We start from the raw sequence: 24,005 nt of genomic DNA on the forward strand, positions 1-24,005 counted from the left end.
TCTGGTTTCCAAATTCAAACCTACAATGGAACAAGATTGAATTTCATCCTATTTCACAAACCTGTATGGTTGTTTGTAGATACATTTTTATCTACAATAACGCTTTTTACAAGTAAACCACAGGACTTCAAAAATAGGTTGAAAAATGAACTGCCACTCCTGATAAACATAAGCAATTTTCTTTCCCCATGGTGGAAAGACGTCTGGTTTTCTTGCATGGGTGACCTGCAGTGGGAAGGCCAACAGCTTTGGATTTTGGTAAGCTCTCCAGGAGTCTAGGGAGGCTGCAACAAGGCTGCCAATGCCTCCCCTTCAGCCACTGTATCCCCAGTCCTATTTCTTCCAAAAGGACAAGAATGTCAGGAAACAGATCACGATGGACCCAGATGTGGTAGAGACTGCAGAGAAAAAAGAAAGGAGGGAAAAACGACACTTATCTATTGTTTACACAGCCGGAACTTCTGAAGTCGACACTGAAGAGGAGCAGGAACCTCTACCATAGGCTGTCTCCTGCCTACTCCCAGCGGAGCTTAGGAGTCGCACTGCAGGCCAACCAATCCTTGGTTTTAGTGGGAGAAGGGCAAAGCTCCAGGATTCAGGCAAGACACTGTCTTTCTCACACTGCCATTCTACCCGTTTTTCTCCCTTCGTTGACTTCAAGGCAGAACTGAGCCCCACCAGCATTACTTGGGGAGGCATCTTCGTTTAAACCAGTGCAGTGCAGTAAGGTCTGACGACGGAACTTTTGCGGGCTACTTCTTTAGTAGGAACTCTGCAGATGTTTCAGGCTCTTACACTGTTGTTTGATACGCTGCTTGCATTCTCACATTTATTTTGCATACTGGGAAGAGTTACTACTCACAGTTATTATTCCTTAAAACATGAGCTTTGAAAGCCTTACTGCATTTTCACAGGTGGTTTTTCGGGATCCAGGAGGCATGTAATTTCTGCATCTCGTGGAAATCAAGGAAAAATCAGGATTGACTGCAGAGGAATTCCCTTAACAGCAAACTACCAGGGGCAAAAAACAGTATCGTTAAGAGACAGAAGCTATAATATGCTTTTAAGACGTCACAACTGCAGTAGAAAATGAATGGTGTGAAGGACAAGAATGCAAGTTTACTCATCAGTAGTACATTTATCGGTCATCTGCTGGCAGAAATCAGAGATGCCTCCCCCTTGCCGGCCAGGTTCCCCGAGCCCAGCTTGCTCAGGTGCAGCACTGACAGCCGGCCGGGCCTCCTGGCTGGGCGCACAGCCTGCCGACCCGCTGCTCTGTGCACTGGGATGGCAAGAGCTTGGCTCGCGGCAGGTGGGCGGCCCTGCTGGGGGCCCCTCAGGTAAACTCAAAAGGGATGGTAACGCACGTTCACCATCAGGAGTACTTTTTTCTTTTTCAGAAATTAAAAATGAGAGCGGGCAATCTGAAGCTGAGTACTTGGCGAGTATCTGGATCTGTTCTTGACTTAGAGCTGCCTCTTTACAGACTTGCTGGCACAGTCCGGTGAGGTTCTGCTTCGTCTCACCCAGAGTTGACAAAATGTGATCTCTCTCTTTCAACAAGCTCTCCTTTTCATTTTGCTGGGAGGTGGGAAAGAGAATGCAACGACTTGTGTTTAGTAGCTCAATCAACATTTCTGAGGTAATCAAACATTCATATCTACTGTTGTCTTCTCATTAAATAAGAGCACATGGAATTTTTACTTTCAACTCAATTCAAAAATCTTTAAGTACCTCAGAGGCCTATGATCCCTCATCCAAAACTCTGAAGCCTAGATGTATCTCGGGATTCAGAATTTTTCAGATTTTAGGAAGACAATGCGGATGCACACATAATCCCTCTAGCAGGGTCTGGGGCAGTACCCCACTGTCAAACATCTTCACATTTCTAAATAAAACACATTATCAAATTATGCACAAAGTGGGAGAACTGATGTCGGTCTACATCAGTTTTCTGGTCAAAATAGTTTATGACAAACTTGTCAAGTTTTCAGACCTTTTTGGATTTGCAGATTGTACACCAATGTGGACCTGACATTTGAGATGGAATACAACCAAAAAAAAATACAAGTACACTCATCATAACTACTGCAACTCAAATCGTTGCAGGACCATTTGTTGAACATTTACTTCATGCCAGGTATTGAGCTAAATGCTTTCAGATGTGCAGTCTCAACTATGTCATTCACACAATGACTCCGTTGATTTAAGTACTAATGAACCTATTTCATAGATGGGACTCGGAGTGTAATGGGACCGGAGTCAGAAAAAGCTAGTAAGTGAGTTACTAAAGTGTGAAGAATTTGGGGAGGAATTTTGTGTTTCTTAATTATTATTTTTGGTGCTGTTATTATTACTATTTAACTTTTTTATCCCTACAGGAAAGTCGACCACAGAATGTTTTCAAAAGTTTTCCCGGCTTCTGCCTTCCTGCCCACCATCACTTGTGGCTGCTACGTCTCTTTCCGTCACTGTCCCACCTTGTCCTTCCTATTCTACCACTGTACTGCTTCCTCCCTGGTGTGAGCTAGGAAACCAGTTAAAAAAGTTATTTATAAATTAAGAGTAAAGAAAGCTGATAGAAGGTCAAAGGTTTCTCCTGTGCAATTTATGACAACTCTCTTGGCTTTCTGCTCACTGGCAGGCTCTGGAGAGCAGAAGAGGTTGCAAGCTAACGTTTAGACGGTTTATTTCAGAGTGATAATCCACAATGACCATCCTTCAAACAGATTCTTTTCTGGAATAAAAAAAGCTAGAAGGGTAAAAAGATATTTACTTTATACAAAAGTACTGCTACTGTTTTACGTGTTTTTCTAAAAAAATTACACGTGAATCCCAATTACTGATAGTTTTTAAATATTTCAAGGCCATCTAATATTTTGAGAAAAATGTGCAGTGACTATAAAGTACTAAATTTTTATTTTATTTTATTTACTTATTAGACAGCATGAGCAGAGGCAGAGGGAGAGAGACAAGCTGACTCCCCGCTGAGCAGAGAGCCCAACGTAGGGCTTGATCCCGGGACCCTGAGATCACGACCTAAGCCAAAGTCAGATGCTTAACCAACTAAGCCACCTGGTGCCCAAAGGTACTGAATTTTATATTGTCAACTATTCTCCAATCTGTTCAGATTTTTATACAATTGTTCTGTTTTGAAAAGATAGGTATAGGTTAAGAATATATATATTTTTATATATATAAATGAATAAATAAATAAAACCAAGATCAATGTTCAACAGTATATTTTTGGTTACAGAAAGTTTGTCAGTTGTAGGCTTCTGATAAAATGAGTCCACAGGTGCCTAGAGGGCAAGAACAGAGCCTACCACTATCTGCCCAAAAAGGAACACATTTTTTTAGATTTTATTTATTTACTTGAGAGAGACAGACAGAATGCACAAGTGGGGTGAGGGGCAGAGGGAGAAGCAGACTCTCTGCTGAGCAGGGAGCCCAATGTGGGACTCGAACCTGGGACTCCAGGATCATGACCTGAGCCAAAGGCAGACGCTTAGCCGACTGAGCCACCCAGGAGCCCAAAAAGGAACACATACAGTGCAATCAGCACCCACTTCTTTTTATGGCCTCCCAGAAGCCAATCCAAATGAGGATGGAAACAAAGCTTCCAGAAGAAAAGTATTTTTCCTGAGTCACAATACTCAGCCATGGACTCCTCTATCAAAGTTGGATGAGTCTCCATTCTAAGCAGAAACAGATGAAATGGTTTTTGTTTTTGGGTTTTTTTAAGATTTTACTTATTTATTTGACAGAGAGAGATTACAAGCAAGGGGAGTGGCAGGCAGAGGGAAAGGGAGAAGCAGACTCCCCACTGAGCAGGGAGCCTGATGTGGGGCTTAATCCCAGGATCCCGGAATCACGACCTGAGCAGAAGCCAGATGCTTAACCGGCTGAGGCACCCAGGCGCCCCCAAGAGATGAAATGTTAACTGCTGATTGGTCTTTTAAATGAAACATGGCTAAGTAAGTTAATGAATGTTCAAGCTTTCTCCCAGAAATCAGAATTGGTACTAAACCTACAGATACTACAAAGATGACAAATATTTTGTAACTTCTCTATCTTTAGACAAACACTGATATGACCTTAAATATTCTCCCTGCCACTATCCCACTAAATAAAGGGTGACATGACTATACTCTCTGTGTGTCCCCAACAGGATGCGTGCTTCTTTACAACTAATACCAACAGGTACAACCCTGAAACTCTACACATGATTAGTTCTATAAATTAAATGCTCCCAGCTGTTCCTCTGAACTTGAACTCCTACATGAATAAGTTTCCAGGCAGTTAGGTGATTTTTCCATTTCACTCTAATTTTAAAACACAAATATACTTTGATAATATTCATTAAATAAAAGTAATTCAACTTAATCACTTCATGATATCTTATTAAAGATACCTCCTAAACATACTCACTGCCAGCATCTATAATATTTTTTGCCAATTCTACCTATTTCTACAATGTATTTTAATTTTCCTGTATACACCTGTTCTACAATATGTTTCTATTTGTACAATATACCTATTTCTAAAATATATTTTACCTAATTCTACTATATATTTTAATTTTTGTACCTATTTCTATTATATATTTTAATTTTCCTATAATATAATCGTATAAAGCACAAATTTGAGCTACTGTGGCTTTAACTACAGATGTGTAAGAAAAATAAAACTGGTGTTCTGGTGTCATTCTGCATTTTATGACAACAAATTTACATCCAAATCCACATTTTCAATAGCTAGTATGTAATATTCACTCAAACATAAGAAGTTTAAAAAATACATTTTATTGTTTTAATTTTATTATGTTGGTCACCATACATCATTAGTTTTTGATGTAGTGATCCACAATTTAAATATAACTCATCCAATGAATGAAGGAATGAAAGAATCTGGCACCAAAAGGGTTAGCTGACAGTGACAATTTTTTAGGTTAAAGAGTACTCACTACTAGGAAATGGTGATTAATGGTTCCTTGTGATGTAACACGTCTAAATAGACAGTTCGGAGAATATACAAGTGGCCTTTAAAAGCATAAATACAAATGCTCAATTTCACTCATAAGAGAATCAAAGATAAAAGTCACCATGAGATACCAACTGTCACTATCAGACTGGGAAAAAACCCAAAGCTGACAACAAACTCCTCGCTGAGGCTGTGGGCAGACAGATACACAGATGCAGCTGTGGGAAGGCAAAATGCTACAACCTCTACTGAGTAGCATTTATTCATATCTAACAAAATTACATATGCATTTACCCATGATCCAACAATCCCACTTCTAGGAATCTATCCTAAAGACACATCTCCTTAAACACGAAAAAAAAAAAACGTACAAAGTTATTCATTGCAGTGTCCCAAATGTCCACCAATAAGAAACCGGTATGGATACTGTGCTACAGTCACAGTTGAAAATATGGAGCTGTAAGACAACCTCGGGGTGCCTGGGGGGCTCAGCTGGTTGGGTGTCCGACTCTTGACTTTGGCTCAGGCCATGATCTCAGGGTCATGGGATCAAGCCCCACAGCAGGTTCTGTCTGAGCTCAGTACAGAGTCCGCTTGAGATTCTCTCCCTCTCCCTCCGCCCCCTCCCCATCACACTCTATAAATGAATGAATGAATGAGAACCTTTTTGAACTAGGGAAAATATTTCCTCGAAATCACTTCTTAAGTGAAACGAGTGAAATACAGAAAAGAATATATAGAATGTTTATGTAGCAGAAAGGGTACTAAGAATAAATATAAAATACCTGTTTTTAGAAAAGAAACACAAGGAAAAAATTCAGAGACTAATAAAAAGTCACCCATAGGAAACAGCTATAAATAGGGTATAGGGAGAGAATGGGATCAAGACTTTGGAGTATAGCTTTTTTTAAACATAGTTTTAACTTCTGAATCATATCAATGTTTTGTATATGCAAAAATTACACAAAAGATGTGAAGAGTAAATGGTAGTAATAAATAAACATTAATTTCATCGTATATCAAATTGCTAGCATAGACAAAAAATTACTTCAAACAACTTTTAAACTTTAAACTTCAATACTATGGAATATATTTAAGGACAAAAAAGGGCAAACAAATCTTAGGTTTTACTCCATCTGCTTACTGTTAATAGTAATATTGATGCTGTAATTTTGTGACTACTATATATTTACTATTTGCTTTATACTAATACATATATTTACTATTACTTTAACAACAGATTTACTGTTTGCTTTATACTTATATAAATGTAGTCATTAGATTATAAATATACGTTCGCACAAAGCAAACAGAAAATATATTAATATAACTGGGAGCCAAGATTTTCCTTGTAATGGAAAGAGAATAAAATAGAAACATAGAGGCAAAGAGAAAAGCTCTGTACTGCTAAATTTTTATTGAAAATATCTACATGAACTTGTGATTTCTATTATACTTTTTATTTATCAAAGCATGATATACATACTGAATGTACTCATGATTTTATACACACACACACACACACACACACACACACACACACACACACACAATTTCCCAGCTCTGTCCCCTGACGGAGCTGCGAAGGAACAACACTCCAGCAGCAAGCATGCTTTTTTAAGTTGAATACCTGTTAAAAGAACTCAGGGAATTTTGGAGAAAGAAATGATTCCAAATCTTGGGACATGGGAGGTCCAAGGTGACAGGTGGCACAGAACCACTAATGGGGTCATGTCAAAAGGACATAGCAGCTGGCTTGAGGGGGCTCTGGCCAAGTTTGAAAAAATATCAACATCAAAAAGACTAATGATTATTATGGATTGGAAGAAATTAAATTAGGAAAAACTTAATCCCTGAGCCCATAGTGATACTAAAGGGAGTGTGATAGGAGGGAGGGAAAACAGGAGGAAAGAAAAGTTCTTTTTTTTAAAAGAAGAATACCGGGGCGCCTGGGTGTCTCAGTTGGTTAAGCGTCTGCCTTCGGCTCAGGTCATGATCCCAGGGTCCTGGGATGGAGCCCCACATCGGGCTCCCTTCTCCACAGGGAGCCTGCTTTCTCCCTCTCTCTCTGACTCTGTGCTCTCTCTCTTGCTTGCTCTCTCTCAAATAAATAAAAAATCTTTAAAAAAATTAAATTTAATTTAAAAATTTTAAAAAATAAAAGAGGAATACCAAAAAAATAATAAAAATAATTAAGCATGAGTGTACGTGGGACAATAGACAGAATGAGAGAAGTCACTATTTTGTAACATCCACTATAAAGGCCCCCAACATACACTAGAAAACAAAAAAATGTAGGAGTAGTGGGGAACAGGACGGTCCTAAAGGGCCCAAGTAACACTCCACAGATTACTGAACAATTACAGCAGCAAACAATATAACCTGGACAATGATCAGTCAATTCCCATCTGCTCAGGTGGGACACCCTGACAGCGCGTGACCCACCATGCAATGCAATAGGAAGGACACAGCGCCAATTCACGTTTCATTTCAACGCAACGACTTAAACTTTCGCAGTTTGTGCGAAATGGAGGAATGAGTTAAAACCAAGGGAAACAATGAGACAATTACTAAAAGTGGGACATTTTAGAGAAATCTGACCTGGACTTCTTAAAAAGTTACTGTGATTTTAAAAAGGGGGTGGGTGGGGGTTCCAGATTCAGAAATGAGAAAGGTATAACCAAATGTGTTCTGTGATGATTGGACCCTAGTTTGGGGAAAAAAGTGTATATATGAAATATATTTGGGGAACAATGAGTGATTTGAATAGGGAGTATATACGATATTGAGGATTTATTAATTTTCTCAGGTGTGATAAATATATTGGCAAAGATATGTAAGAATGTCTATTTTTTAAGAGATACATGTTTCAGCATTTAGGGGTGAAATGTCATAATGTGTTAGCTTTTAAATGATTCCAAAAATAAAAGAAGAGCAATAGAGACCATGAGAGAAAAGACAATGAGACCAAGATCAACCAACTGTGGTTAGAGACCAAAACAGACTGACAGGGAGAGAGAGACAAAGACAGACCAACCAACCAGAGCAGGGACACACATCTGCCCAGAGAAGCAAATGTGACAAAATGTCAGTAATTATTGAATCGACATGAGGTTGTTTATTACACTATTCATTTCACTTTCCTGAAAGCTTGAAATTTTCAGAATGCAAGGGAAGAAGACAAATCTCAAGAAAACATGAGCACACATAAACCTGGCTCCCTGTGAGAAATATAAGCATTTTATTGGCAAGGACTCTCTCTCATTTATCTTTGATTTCCTGGTACCCAGCAAAACATTTAATATGCTTGACAGATGCTCAAAGAAAGATGAGAGGACTACTTTTATTTAAAAATACAACTACTAAGATTTACTGAGCCCCAAACATGTACTGAGCAATACAAAAAGCTTCCCATTCCTGATGGCATGTGATCTTTGCACCAACCCTGAGGGAGATGCTATCCTTATGCCCATATCACCAGTGAGGGAACGTAGGTTTCAGAGGTAAAAATAATTTCCCCAGGCCACAAAGCTACCAAGTAGCCAGGCAGAATGCCTAGCTGTTTGACCCCACAGCCTCCGTCTGAACTCTGTGTCCCAGTGCAGAAGGCTCTCAAATTTTCAATGTGCATGAAGATTTTCCCTGGAAACATTAATTTCCCTGAGAAAATTAATAAATCCTCAATATTGTATATACTCCCCATTCAAAATGCATGCTTCTGGTACCCTCCCACAGGTCTGGGGTGGGACTGAGTAACGTGTGTTTTATTTTCCTATTATTTTTTTAGGGAAGTGCATTTTTAAAAGGGACATCTCCAGATAACTCTGATGCCAATGGTCCACAGACCACGTTTCAAGGTGTGCTGCTCAAAGGTATCACAGAAGGGCAAATGAGCAAATTCCAGAAGGGCCCAGTGAGTGTCTCTGGAGACGGCAGTGTGCATGAGGGTATACAGCAGCGAGTAGCATGTGGTTTATTATTAACCTGGGTTAGAACAGGTTTGTTTTTAATAAAATAATGCAATCCTCCCCACAAGATGCAAAACACTAAGGACAGATGAGGTCTCTGTACTCCTATACCATCACAATAGACAAGGGCAATGAAACGAAGTGATGTCTGAACACCTCAACGCTGAATTCAAGTGCTTTTGTCAAGACTCTGATTTCTGATCACCTGTAAGTTGCTATCAATCAATATTTGATGCCATCTAAGAGAAATACATTTTGGTAACTTTTTCTTTAAAGGCAAAGTTCCTTTCATTTCAGGGTTACCTTTCCTTGAGGTCAAAATGGTATAGAAGCATACTATTTCCTAACTTCTGAATTAATGTTCCAGGAAAAAAGAAACATGGACCTTGTAAAGAATCCTATAAAGATAAGAGCTTTGTAAGCCAAACACATAACAGAAGTTGAATGATTCCTGAACTTTGTTTATTGGTTAAAAAAAAAAAAAAGCCAGGTTATTGGTTTGTAGATTATACATATTCAAAATCCTTATAGTAAATGCAATGCCAAATCAATACCTAACCTCTAATATACTATCAAACTTTAAATAAATGTTAGAAGTAATTACTACCAATTTACCAAATAAATTATTACCAAATACATACACAGCTTTCTTTTTCTTCAAAGGTTCTAGTTAGATTCTGACAGGACTTCTTTTTGAGAAATACAACTCACTGATTTATTGAATTCAAACTAATATCACCCTTTGGCTTTCCCAGCACATTAAGACTATTAAAGTGTTTTTTATATGTGATCATTATTCTATGAACCCACCTTGAGGACATTTTAGAATCACTACTCTTACTGTAATCAAAACACTTTTTTTCATGTGTTGATCCATCCAGTCTATTATGCTATTACTCTTAGGACAAACTGCAAAAAGTTTATAGCCAATAGCCAAAGACTAAAACTTACCAAAATATGGGACCCTTCACCTGAATATTATCAGACCAGGGCAATATTTACTGTGCATTTATTTATATGTTAACCTAATCAGTTACTGGCTATATTAACATGGGCTGTTTGGTTATGAAACAAGTAATTTCCCTTAAATAGGTTTGCTAAAATACCACCCAGAGTATAAATACTGGGAAATACTGCTTGTCTACTGGCCATGTTTCCAGAGCATCCTATTAAAAAAAACAAAAAAAAACAAACCTGTCACAGTCCTCCATAGTCTCAATTCCCCACACTACTGAATGAAACCTGTGACAGAAGTGTAGCTTAACTACTGTTGGTCCTTCTCTCTTTACAAAAGACAACAAGACCCATAACATCACCCAATAACCAGGGTCTAAATTTCAAGTAAACTTCTTAATAAAATACCTTAAGGCTCAAATTCTTTTACTTCTAGGAAAAGGGCCAGCTTTCTTATTCCTATAAGCTAATAAGTAGCAGATTCTCTGCTTATTTTCACCTAAGAGAGACATCTGTGGCAAGACTGAACTTTACAAGTGCCCCTTACCCTTTGCAACTGGAGTGAACCTGTATACATCACTAGAACTGCGAGCAGTATGAAGGACTAGGCAGGGTTCAAGGAAGCTAAAACACAAGGCAAGTCACTCTGCTTTAAAAAAAAAAAAAAAAGTTAGCATGTCTTCTCAGGTGATCCTGGGGAGAGGACGGGGACTGGGCTGAGCTCGGACTGGTGCACATCCGGGTGAGCAGATCCCTGGCAGGCTACCGGCTCTGTCTGCCCAGAGGTGGGCTCTCGGCAGCCACATTGCTGTTTGTCCCTGCTCTCTCGTCACAGAAGAGGCACCTGAGCCAAAATAAGCCAATTAGATGCTCACCTCCTTGGGAATTTAGAACTAAAACTGTCGTCTCCGTCTGCACTAGACCCTGGAGGAGAGCGAAACTATTTAGGAGCCATACTACAGCCACTCTTCCCATGCGCACTTGGTGGCACACAGAGCCACCATGTGGAGTTCCACGGGAGCAGGTGCAGAGAGACGGGCTGACAGAGAAGATTCTCTGGGTTCCTGGCAGTTTTCCACTTCCTTGTTCTATGCTACTGACGAGGCCTGCTCCATTCTTTGGCTTCTATGAGACACACCTGTACCCTTACAACAAATGCATTAAGTCATTCATTCATGCTTCAAATGGTTTGTTTCTTCCATCCACTGTCCAAATTAATATAACAGGTAAAGAGGGTACTGACCACAATATATGAGCAAGTTTTTATTTTTCCACTTTTCTGAAGGCATATAAAGGCACAGACTGGTTTTTTATTTTTGCTTTTGTTTTTCTGTGATGAGGGCAAAGATGGATTCAATAGAGGAAATCACAACATTATCATAACAACCAGGTACAGCATAAAATAAGGATGCATCTCCTGGACAGGCTGTTTCTTTTTACTGAAATGTTGCTGTACGCTTGCTATTCATACCTAGAATGTTTGTGCTTGAAGACTTGCTACAATCATAATTTTAAACTTTCACCAATAATTAACAAAGACTCAAAACCAAATATTCAAAGAATGTTTTTACTATTTCTAGGTCCTGGTTCCCTGCTGTCTCTAACCACAGCTGCCTTGTTTCAGACAATGCTTCCTTCCACCAACCACTAGGGAACAGAGAAACTTGGGTGCAAAGTATCCATTTTTCAATTAATTTGTTTTGATGCTGGAATAAATAACAAGATTCAATAAAGTAAGCATTCTTCTCACTTAGAGTCTCATTAGACCTTAAATTTTCTATTTATACCAGCATCATGAGTTTTTTCCCTGAGATGAAAGATCCAAGTTGTTTTATTTGTTCTGGTATCAACCAAAACAAGTTATTCAAGTCTACAGTTCATTTAAACGAACGACTAAAACATTAGCTTTTATAGACACCAAACACCGCACAAAGAGATTAAAGTGTTTCACCATTTCTTTAATCTTTACTCAACCACTAAGAATTAGGTAGACAGTGGGGCGCCTGGGTGGCTCAATTGGTTAAGCATCTGCCTTCGGCTCAGGTCGTGATCCCGGGGTCCTGGGATCAAGCCCCACATTGTCGGGCTCCCTGATCAGGGGGGAGCCTGTTTCCCCCTTTCCCTCTGTGGGCCCCCCCTCGTGCTATCTTGTGCTCATTCATGCACTCTCTCTAAAATAAATAAATAAATAAAAATCTTAAAAAAAAAAAGAATTAGGTAAACAGTAAATAAAAAATAGCACCCACAAATAGTTCTTAATTTACATATTATAGCGTATCACACCAAACACGTAGAATACTCACATAAGTAAAATAGTCTATGAAAACTCTCATTTTCTTATTTCTTAAGCTTTCTAAAAATGTCATATATTTTCTTAAAACAGTAATTGGTAAATTCTGAGCATTATATCTGACTCAGGAATTGAAATAGCGATTTCCGCTATAAAAAAGAAAGAATGAATGAATGTGGTGGAATCTAAGTAAGAAACTTGTATACTTACAAGCTTCTCAATTTCTGACTCAAGATTCTGTATGCAGTCAAGTTTTCTCTTGCGACAGCGCTGTGCAGCAATTCTGTTTTTACTTCTTCTTCGAATATCGTGGATACAATCCAGTTGTTCTGGAGTCAGCTTGTGCATTTTCAACAAGGATTGAAAATCATTTCGAGAGAGTGAAATTATTCGTTGGGCATTAAATGGCAGTTTTACCTACAATGTAAAATAAACATTAGTAATTGTTGCCGTACTATGGAATTACACTTAAATCTAGGAAGAGGAAGATACACATCTATATTTTCCAGAGAACTTCATTTAGACTTAAAAAATAGACCTCTATTTCGGATTTCTATATAACCCCTTATAATAAAGAATAATTTGATATTTCTAGACTATTTTAGAGAGTTCAGAAGACAAGAAAATTGAGAGCACATTTTTTAGAGCAAATCAAAAATATTAACACAAATATTCATGCATTTAAAATAAAAAAAGAGAACTTAAGTTCTTTTACTAGGGTATGTTAATACCCCACAGAGATCTTTAAGCCTCTTTCTAAAGTGTTTCTAATGTGTTTAACCAAACAAAAAAAAAATCTATTTTGTACTTTGATTTATTTTACTGTGAAGCACTGATTTAACACTGGTGTAATACACTAGTAATTTCTAAAGCATTTCAGAAAATTAAGTTTTCTGTCAAGAGAATAGTTTCACATAACTCAACTTAAAAATCAACACATTTCACTTTCCAATATAGAAATGGTTAGAAAAGCCTTATGAATATTTTAAAGTCATTTTCAACATACTTAAATTTAGAAAAAGGAGAAGATAATTTTTTTAAATAAATTGTCACTGTGTGACAATTTAACTATATTAATTATCAAAAATGCTTATAAAACATTGATCAAGTTTCTCTGGCAACCTACTTAATTTGTCTTTCAAACTAGAGAAACTAGTTATACAAAATGTTTTACAATTTCTTAAATGTCTTATTTTTTAACATTCTTTTCATAGTTCCAAACACTGGATTTATAAATGCCATAAACAAATCTACAGCTATAACTCATGAATACATATTACTTCTTAAATTAAATCACCAATAACCTCCTCCCAAAGCCAAGGGGGGTTAAAAAAAAAAAAAAAAAAGAACCTCTGTCCCTCCCTTAAACACATGTCATCCAACAGCTAGAAAACTAAAGAAAATGCTAAAAGAACCAACAAGCCTTTATTATTACCAAAATTATGGTAATGTTTTACAAAAAAAGCAGCTATCAAATATGAACATTTGTACACAAAATACACAGATCGTGCTTGATAAGGTTAATACCATACCAGCTACATGTAACTCATACCAAATTATTAAGACGTTAAATTAATGGCTGAAATGGCTAAGGGAAAATAAGAAAAAAATTAATGGCTCTGAAAAACTAAGGCAAAGAAAACTCTGCATTAGAAGGCACATCCCTACACCTAGTCACTGCTAAACCACTGCCAAGTGACTAGTCCAGAGATCCTGTGGCAATGAATAAGATCGGAATATGTGTTGCATTTTTCCAGGAGTTACCATGTAACAATCACAGAATCATTATTATTTTTCCTCTTGGGACATGGTATTTGATTTAAACAGTTAAACAGCCAATGTGTGAATCCACTCCACGGCAAACATAAATATACTTGTTTGATATATATGAACACAGAAGTCCTTCAAACTTCGTCACACTCTTTGGGTACTGTTCACACAGTTTTACAACTGTCTGTGGATTTCATCCTCCCTCCCTGAGCCTGCTCCTATGTCCCTAGTGGTGCAACGGGAGCTGACACAGAGTGAATCCCCATTAACAGTGGTAAAACAAGGACTTAGCAACACACACATTTTCCCCTCACCTCACACTCTTGTTCTCTGGCTGAACAGGGTTCACTGTCACCTTCAGTATCAGTCTCAGAGTCATCTCCCAAGCTAATCACACAAGCATAAGGGCAAGGTTCCTGCTGGGGTTCTGAAACATACTCATCGTTTCCAATTTCCAAATTGCTTGAACAGCCTTCGGTACTCAGAGTACTTATAAAAGGGCAGTTGACAGAACTCAACGTTGTAAAAGTCCTCTGACCCGGCTCTGGGCTCTCGCTAATCCTGATACCTAACCAGGGACACTCAGACCGTTTCTGTGAGTAGATCTGTTCTGAACCATCTTTGGCCACAGCAGGTGATAACTGCATTTGGCAAGAAGAGTCTGTGCTGCAAATGTCACTCCAGAAGCCTTTTGCTAGGTGTTCTGCCACTTCTCGTTCCACACTACTCCGATCGCTGGAGGCAAGGCTACTGTCTTCCCTGGGGCCAGAGTCAGATTTCAAATGTAAATCCTGACTTTCACCAAATGTCTTCTCCTCTGGAACCTCTGTACCTGACAAAGGCTTTTCTGTTAACACTGCCGTGTTTTGCATTCCAGCAAAATTCAAGTCACCATATTGGTCATATGTGTGTAAAAGAGACAGAGAATAGAGCCCGTGAGGGTCTGCAGAAGAATTGTGGGGGAAAGGAGTCACTTCTGATTTTTCTGATGGGCAATGAGAAGCAGGATCTTTCTTCCTGCTTTCTTCATGTTCTGTTGTTAATTTACTTTCTTCACATTTTAAAATCACCTGCAGATCTGCACAGTCCTGGATTCTTCCCAGACACTCATTTTCAGATGTCTCATTTGGCTGAACAGAAGCAGCATGAACGTCTTTGACACTGGATTCCACAGTACGGACTCTGTCAGTTCCAAAAGCTTTTTGGAATTTTCTATATTTGGGGCATAAAGATGGCAAAGCCAGAGCAGCATCCTTTTCTAAGCACATGGATTCACAGGTTTGACTGGCACTGTCTTGCAGAGGTGATGATACTTTTGCATTTGCTTGATACCTGTGCAGTTTCCACTGAGGAGTCTGGACATTTTTATTTTCCAAAAATTCCTCCACTTCATCAATTTCTAAATCCCTCTGGTCCAAAAGTGAAAATTTAAGGTCTGCTTTTTGACAGTGTGACGGGATGCATTTTTTTCTTAAGCATTCTTGCTGGTCAGCAGTGGAGTCCAAAAACTTAAATTTGAGAAACTGAAAGCAGGATTCCTCAATGTCACGTACACCTAAAAATTCCACACACTTGCACACTTCATCCACATTGTCCTTATTTAAAATCAGTTTGGCAGTGTAGGCAAACTGAATTAAAGGTTCAAATCCTTTAACTGTCACCTGTTAATATACAAAATAAAAACAAATGCATCACTTAAAGTGGTCTAGTAGATAAATAAAAGTAGAAGGGGAATAGGGAGATGAATAACTTATTTGTGATCATTATAAAAACAGGTCTTTTAACTTGGTAAGTAAAAATATTCTTCTAGAAAATGTAAAGCTAATTGGGAATCTGGAAAAGCATGCTTAACACACCCCATTCATTAGAGCCATACCATCCACTTTATAGATTCCACTTTTAAAGACACACGAATTACGGTTTTACTCACATGAGGTAAAGACATTAAACACTGCCATTAAGATAGGTGTTGTTACTTTTTAAAAACAATGGCTAACCTATAGTTGGCCTTTATCATTTTCTTGGTATTGCCTTATTCACTGACCTCTGCCACAGAAGTGACAATCTGTTGATTCCCCAAACTGTACACTTTCATGGAAGCATGGGTGACCAACATAAGGTAAACTGTAGGCTTAGTATCCATCACAGAGTAGCCCACGCGGGCCTGCCCTAAACAAAAAAGTTCTACATACTTTCTCCAAACTCCTCTCAACAACCACTATTTTGTGTCCCAATGCCACAAGGCTCAACACTCGTCTAGTTACAGTTACTCACTAAATAAAAGCAAGCTGTTCTATTAAGAGTAAGGGTAACCAGCACTTCCCTGAGACCTGAGAGGTCTCTTGGAGGCAGGACATAACAAGGACAGAAACATTTAGGTGCTTGAGCTCCACAACAGGCTGGTGGGAAAGACGTGTGTAAAACCAAGCTCTATAATTATGACACAAAATCGTTTACCAATGCATAGAAACAATATCAAGAAAGAAGAAAGGGGCAATAGAACACTTACGGAGAGCCGGTGTCTTAGAAAAATGGATGATTTCTAGAACCCTAAACCCACTCAGTTTCCCATCACAGGAAAAGGTCCAAAGGGAGAGAATGCAACATACTATAGCCATGACTCTGAGCATGACTTCTCCAAATGTCTACAATCCACCGGCTGTGCCCTGCTTTGGTCATTTATCAGCAAGTAACAGAGGGCTGCCTGGGTGGCTCAATCAGTTAAGCGACCGACTCTTCATTTCAGCTCAGGTCATGATCTCAGGATCCTGAGATCCATCCCCACCTTGGGCTCCACTCTGAGCATGGAGCCTGCTTAAGATTCTCTTTCTCCCTCTCCCTTTGCTCCTCCCCTATGCACATGCTCTCTCTCTTAAAAAAAAAGGGGGGGGTACTATAACAGTGGGTCAAGTTATTCAACTGCTCAATAACTATTGTTAACTAACATCCCAAACTAACAATTCTACATGTAAAATGTCATAATTTGCATGAAAAAAAGTTAAAGAAATGAGTTGCTGCAGAACCTGGGAATTGCTCCTCAGCCTCATGACAAGAAGGACACGGTTTTATTTTTAACTTCATAAACCATAAAGAGACTTAATTAGGTTCAATTAAATTAAAAGCAGGGTGACTTCCAGAACCATGGACCTCTCTCCCACCTCTTCTGGTAGAGTAATGTTAAGCTCTGCATCGGCCTGGCCTACGATTCTCGAGTGGAGGTAACTGCTGCATGCCGCCAACACAGACCGGTGGGCGCGGAAGCGCTGGCCCTCCACGAGGACTGTGACGTCACACAGCACGTCCTTCTTCCGCTGGTCGTTGAGGCTGAGCAAGACATTGGTGCTGTGCACAGAAGATTCATAGGCAAAAACTGCGTTCTCACTCAGAGACATTCTGCGTAACAAATGGTGTTGGGAAGTTCAGTGAAAGCATGCTTCTAGTCGTCATCAAACCTGTAAAAACACATGCAAGATTTCACTTGGATTAAGTCTTGTTAAAAGTATTTTTTAAAATGACAGTGTCAAATATAACTTAAAATACTCATCACAAAAACAAAAATGAAAACAAAAGTCTCTAGAGAACCTAGACACACTTATTCATTTATTTCATTTAAAATAGGTTCTTGGGGTGCCTGGGTGGCTCAGGCCAGGGTCCCAGGGTCCTGGGATCAAGCCCCGCCTCGGGCTCCCTGCTCGGCAGGAGGCCTGCTTCTCCCTCTGCCACTCCCCCTGCTTGTGTTCCCTCTCTCGCTGTGTCTCTGTCAAATAAATAAAATCTTTAAAAAATATATAAAATAGGTTCTTCACACCCATTTTTAGTTAGGTTTCCTAATTTTAGGAAAAAGGATCTCAGGATGAGAGAGTCAAGAACTTTTTGAACCAAGGATTTCATAGCTCTCTGAAAGTAAGGCATTTCACCCTGAGAAAACACCTCCGGGGAGCGAACAGACTGGGTCAGGGAAGTTTCTGGGTGGCATCCTAGCCCTGGTGCCTCATGACTTTAAAAAGCATGTGTGCCTAGTTCCCCAAAGGTCACCCTTTGGCGGGGACTGACAAAAGAACAGGCAGATGGCATTCCACCATTCTCCATGCCCCCTTCCCCAACATCTGACAGCTGGTAGGCGGCTTTGGTGCTTTGTAGCAAGGGACACATTCTACATAAGGTAAAGGTCTTCCAACATAAGGAAGAAAATGACTTGAGAAAAAGACTCAAATCTGTCAAGCCAGATCTTAACGAGTCTTTTTATAGAACAAGTCTTGCTTTACACCACAAAACAGAGGCAACAAGTACAACTATTTCATCATTAAGAACATGCTTTACCATACACAGAAACTCTTAGTTTTTTCGAAATGTTCAAATATAAGTTATCAGAAATGTGTATACTTTTGGCTTTCGGCTTGGGGAGCTTTTGGCTTTCGGCTCGGGGAGACAAAGGTGCAACTTTCTTCGGTCGTCCCGAATCCGGGTTCATCCGACACCAGCCACCTCCGCCATGCCGCCTAAGTTCGACCCCAACGAGATCAAAGTTGTGTACTTGAGGTGCACCGGTGGCGAAGTCGGTGCCACGTCTGCCCTGGCCCCGAAGATAGGCCCGCTGCGTCTGTCGCCAAAAAAGGTTGGTGATGACATCACCAAGGCAACCGGTGATTGGAAGGGTCTAAGGATTACAGTGAAACTGACCATTCAGAAGAGACAGGCCCAGACTGAAGTGGTACCTTCTGCCTCTGCCCTGATTATCAAAGCCCTCAAGGAACCACCAAGAGACAGAAAGAAGCAGAAAAACATTAAGCACAGTGGAAATATCACTTTTGATGAGATTGTCAATATTGCCCGACATATGTGACACCGATCTTTAGCCAGAGAACTCTCTGGAACCATTAAAGAGATCCTGGGGACTGCCCAATCTGTGGGCTGCAATGTAGATGGCCGCCACCCTCATGACATCATAGATGACATCCACAGTGGTGCGCTGGAATACCTGGCTAGTTAACTACAAAGGAAAATGTTTCAATAAAGGATCATTTGACAACGAGTGGGAAAAAAAAAAGTGTATATATTTTAAAATATACCATATTTTAAATATTGTTTTAAATATTGACATGTAATAAATGCCATTTTTGATCATATATAAACGACTAGCAAAAAGGATTGCCACAATATATGTATGTCTACATATTTCAATCATGTACTATTCTTACATATTACATATTATAAAACACAGAGACTAGGAAATTAAAAGAGAAGTTCTAGTATTTTCTTTCAGAGTGCAATGGCCAGTGGTGAGCACCCCCAAGGAGCGTGTGCATACCCCTCTATGGTATGATGATCAGGCTGAGAAACTCCTCACAGGTATCATCCCTGTCATTCACTTTTGTTCTTCTGAACTAACTCACTGCCTAAAACAAGAAGGTCCTCAAAAGTTCAGTGACTAAATAAATGTTATTGTTTCCAGATTGGTTACACTCCAAACAAAAATGAAAGGAGACAAGAGGACTACTAAAGTTCAGGCACGCTAGGCCCAGATCACGGGTGACTTCTGCCTCAAAGACAGGCTGTTTTAGTCACAAACACATGAAATGCATTTATAAATTCTATCCTACTTACGTGTTTATCTTTGAAGTGCTCAATATAGCTAAAATGTTAAGTTCCTCAGAAGGAGTCAAAGAAAATAAAATGTCTCATTATGTGGCTAAACTCTACCCTAGGTCAAGGCTCACAACCTATCATTCACTGATTCAGCACACCACATAAAATCACGGCAACTTCAAAATTAGGTACTAGAACTAACTTAACTTTTGGGTTGTGACCATTCGAAAGAGTAGTAAATTCCCTTTAGCAATTAGTCTTAATACTTCAGTTACCAACACAAGGAATTAATGTTAGGAATAGTAAGAAACTATCATTCAAAGAGCTCATGTACCCTGTCTATGTGGTACCGCACACCACTCTGCCCTCCACTTCTCTCTAAGACTATGTACACCTTCCCCAGCCAAGCCAGACTCAACAGCTTACCTTTCTCTGTCCCTGCACCCAAGTCCTCAGTCTCTTTATTCTTTTCTGGCATCTGCCTTGCAAACCCTTAAAACTAGACCAATCTTACTTTAACATCTCTTCACTCTGCCGAACACCACACAGCCAGGCAAAATTATAAAAACACATAGGCTGGTGTCACTATAAATTCATGGTCTCAGCACTGTTCATCAATTCTTTTGTGTGCCCTGATATCCTGTTCTCCACAACAGCCTTCCAAGTAGCCACTTTTCTCAAAATTAGTGTCTCTCCCAGTAGACAACCATAACTAGAATCCAATCTCAGAAAATATTACCCCCCCCACCACCTCCAGAGGTTCCCTCTCCTATTGAAAACAGTCCTCAGTGTCTGCTCTTGACCTCATACCATCCTTGCTTCTCAGGAATCCAGTACCTTCTCTTAACACTCTCTTCTCACGTATGTCCAAACTCTCTATGCTAGCTTCTTCCCATTAGACTTTGCTCATAAATATGCTTAACTCTCGAGAAACTATCCTAAAAAACACTAACAACTAACAGCAAATATTCATTAAGCTATTATTCTGTACGAGGCACTGGCCTGAGGTGCTGATACTGCTTATCTTACCTACTCTTCACCATAGCCCCATGACATGGATGCTCTTATATCATCCCAACCTTACAGATAAGGAAACTGAGTAAGAAGTATCTTGGCCATGGTCAAAAAACCAGTAAGACGAAGAATGAGAATTTGTACCAAGCACCGGACTACTCCGTATGTCTCCAGTTGGTAGCTGCTGAACACACAGTATAGAAAGTCACTGCAGTACTGTGGGGAGCCAGGTACTACTAAAAGGTTGTGCATGAAAATAGGGAAATGGGCCTCCCAGGGCGCCAGGAGCAAATGAACTGGACCTGAACTTCAAAAAGAGGACTCTGGACTCTTCAACACTGCAACCTAAAAGTACTCTGATTCTCAAAGAAACTACAGCAAAAACAGTTCCCATACCTTCACTTTAGAGCTGCCGTCAGTCCACATGTGTATATCCTCACTACTCACCTCGAATTCCAGAATTTATTTTTGGCTCAGCCCTCCAGTTTAGGCATTTGGGGTGACAGACCATAAGTTCACAGCCAGCTTACAGATTTGCTGTGAGATACAGATTTGGGTGACATGCCAAACTCAAGCCCCAGCTGCAGCTGAGAGAAGCCAGAGACCCAGGTAGTACAACAAACAGCCACTCAAGAGGACGTGAGAAGTGTCTCACTCAAGTGGACTGAGCATATGGATGCCATGACTCATCTTGGTCCCCCCACCGGAACGCTGGGACTCCTCGCAACACCTCCGTCAGCCCCTGTATGCAATCTCTTATTGAGACCTGCTACCTCTGCCTCTACACACCGTGACCCACTTCTCTCCATCTGCCCTGCCACAATTCTGGTCTAAGACGTCACTGGCTCTTGTCTAGGCAAATGCTGCTCAGCCTTTTGTAATGGTTTCTAAGCATACCCATGTACAAATACATTAAATAAAAAGTGAAACTAGGTTTCACATATCAATATTCTATCCTTACTAGTGCGAAGTATTCTAATTTCTACTCTGTTCTATTAAAAAAAAAAATTCCAGTTGTGATCCACTCAATTTCAAGAGCCACTAATGGACCATCACCTCACGCATGGAAAACACAGCCCAGTGGGCTAACACACAGGGTCTAGAATCACACACTATTCTAGGTTCAAATCCCAGCTCTGCCATTACCTAGCTATATGACCTTTGGGCAAGCTGCTTAACCTTGCCAGGTCTTGGTTTCCTCACCTGTAAAATAAGGGTAACAACAGCACCTCACTGGATTGTCATGAGGTATACATGGACAATGAGGGTAAATGGGTTAGAATAGTGCCTGGCCTCTAGCAAACAAACAGGAAATATCAGCTGCTCTTAATAATGATAATAACAAAAGCTTCATCCCCCTCAAGGCCCTCTAGATCCCCTCCAATTTATTTTCCCACATCAAAGTGATTTCTCCCTTGCCGAAACCCAACGTTGTCTTCCAAATTTTTTTTTTAAAGATTTTATTTATTTGAGAGAGCAAGAATGAGAGAGAGAGAGAGAGCACATGAGGAGGGGAGGGTCAGAGGGAGAAGCAGACTCCCTGCTGAGCAGGGAGCCCGATGCGGAACTCGATCCCGGGACTCCAGGATCATGACCTGAGCTGAAGGCAGTCGCTTAACCAACTGAGCCACCCAGGCACCCAGTCTTCCAAATTTCTTATGATCAATTCTAAATCTTTGGCCTATCCTCCAGACCTGCATTAATCCAGCCTTATCTCAAGCTTTTGTCTCCCTCTCTTGCTGTTCTCTAGCCTCACCATCCTTTCTTCCTGCCCCAGGGAACCAAGCTCCTCTCGACCTTGGGACTTTGAACACACTGTGCCTGCTAACTGTATTTCTACTACGCAGCTGACTAACTCCTCACCTTTTAGGTCTCAGCTTAAATGTCAAAATCTCATCTGACTTGTTTTCTACCATAACTCAAGCACATAACAATAACCGTACCTGACTCAATGCAGGAACTTGCTTCTGAATGAATGACTTCACATATTTACTACAAATCCAAAATGTAGATCATCTACATTTTCTTCCAAACAGTGCAATCAGCTATTCTGGTATATATAGGAACAATGACACTAAGCCAAGCACTCAGAGAAAAGTCCTTGGATAGCTTTCCCAGAGTCAGGAGCAGCAAAAGGGAGCCCACCTTTGAGAGCCAAAAACGTATCTGCAAGACAACTGGCCAAAGAAGAACAAGACTTGGCAACTACAAACAAAGCCAGTACAACTGACTTGCATGAACAAAGACACCATGACCTTCGCCTCATCAGCATGGAGTACTACCGAAAGTTAATGTGAAAATCAATTTTCCTAATTCTGAAAACCATCTAAGTGGTCACTTATCCATTTTCACCCAATAACATAATGACTAAAGACTGGCACACACCCTTCTAACATCTGTCAGTGACCTAACATTTCTCAAACCTAAAAGGTAAAATACACCACCACTCAAGGAACCTTCCAGATTTAAAATTCTCTTAATTTATCAACACCAAATTTAGATTCCTACATTACACCTGAATTTTTCTATATTCTTGGAAATATATTGTTGTAATTCAAAATAAAGGTTTGCTGACCTTTGTAACTTGCTGATTCATTCAGTAATGCTGATGAAGGATGAACAAGCATTTTAAAGCTTCCTGTACTTCGATTTGGAAATAACTTCTGCTCTCTTCTCAACATAGACAATTTAGTTTTCATAGTTACCATTTGATGTTTTTGCTTTCAAAACAATAAAGAAACAAGATGCTATGGCTTCATCACATTTTCATAACTTAAAGGATAATTTACTTTAAAAAAAGAGAACTTTTAAGAGCCTGAGATGAATATCTGATCATGGGCCAAGTACAATGCTTCATAATAAAAATTCAGAAAGTAACTATGAGGATGAAGTTCCACACATACAAGAGCTAGAATTTTGTTTCCCTCAAGTCTCACAGAACTTTGGTTTGTTTTTTTCTTTTAATTATCAATATAGAAGGGCACACGAAATAATCTAACACCAAGGAATCACTTAAAAGAAAAAAAAACTATCATCCAAACATCCTTTATCTTCACCAAACAATGACAAATGTCCTTTCTACAAGTGTATACCTGAGCTACCCAACAGATTTAGTGCATGAAAACAGAAAAGACAGTCCCTACATTCAAGAACATAACCTATAGATGTTCAAAATGAAAATGATGCCTTGGGACAAAAGAGATGACAATGATCATTATAATCAATTTACAAAGGAATGTGAACATTCCTAAATGTATTTATTTGCAGTAAGTCTTCAAACAAAAACTACTTCCTGTCAATTCTCATTTAACCGTAATATTCAATTAATGAAAACAATGATTTCCAAAATAGTTGTTAGCCAAGGGGGTGTGTGTGTGTGCGCGCATGTCCACGCGCGTGTGTCTGTGTGTAGATGGGCATAAGCTGGCCATCCAATACGG

The 24,005-nt window shown here is 39.6% G+C and overlaps 1 protein-coding gene and 1 pseudogene across 4 annotated transcripts in view; one reads left to right on the plus strand and one right to left on the minus strand.

The window, feature by feature from the left end:
- Positions 1–24,005, minus strand: part of BACH1 (BTB domain and CNC homolog 1) — a 42,423-nt gene that overhangs the window by 2,011 nt on the left and 16,407 nt on the right. For 3 of the 4 annotated variants that reach the window (XM_028116429.2, XM_088024110.1, XM_088024106.1), the window contains exons 2-5: positions 17,124–17,417; positions 14,280–15,626; positions 12,406–12,612; positions 1–1,581 (exon numbers count right to left, since the gene is read on the minus strand). The exon at positions 1–1,581 is cut by the window's left edge and continues 2,011 nt beyond it. In XM_028116429.2, coding sequence (XP_027972230.1) covers positions 1,120–1,581; positions 12,406–12,612; positions 14,280–15,626; positions 17,124–17,357 — 2,250 coding nt within the window. In that variant the 5' untranslated portion in view covers positions 17,358–17,417 and the 3' untranslated portion in view covers positions 1–1,119. Of the gene's footprint in view, positions 1,582–12,405; positions 12,613–14,279; positions 15,627–17,123; positions 17,418–18,348; positions 18,995–24,005 lie in introns of those variants that run through there. The other variant, XM_028116438.2, reaches the window with a different exon arrangement.
- On the plus strand, positions 18,359–18,955 carry LOC148164983 (large ribosomal subunit protein uL11 pseudogene; annotated as a pseudogene).

This window comes from Eumetopias jubatus, unplaced genomic scaffold (genome assembly GCF_037043125.1).
Source record: "Eumetopias jubatus isolate StellerSeaLion01/CBP00866 unplaced genomic scaffold, mEumJub1_p1.0 scaffold_1, whole genome shotgun sequence".
Classification (NCBI taxonomy): domain Eukaryota; kingdom Metazoa; phylum Chordata; class Mammalia; order Carnivora; family Otariidae; genus Eumetopias; species Eumetopias jubatus.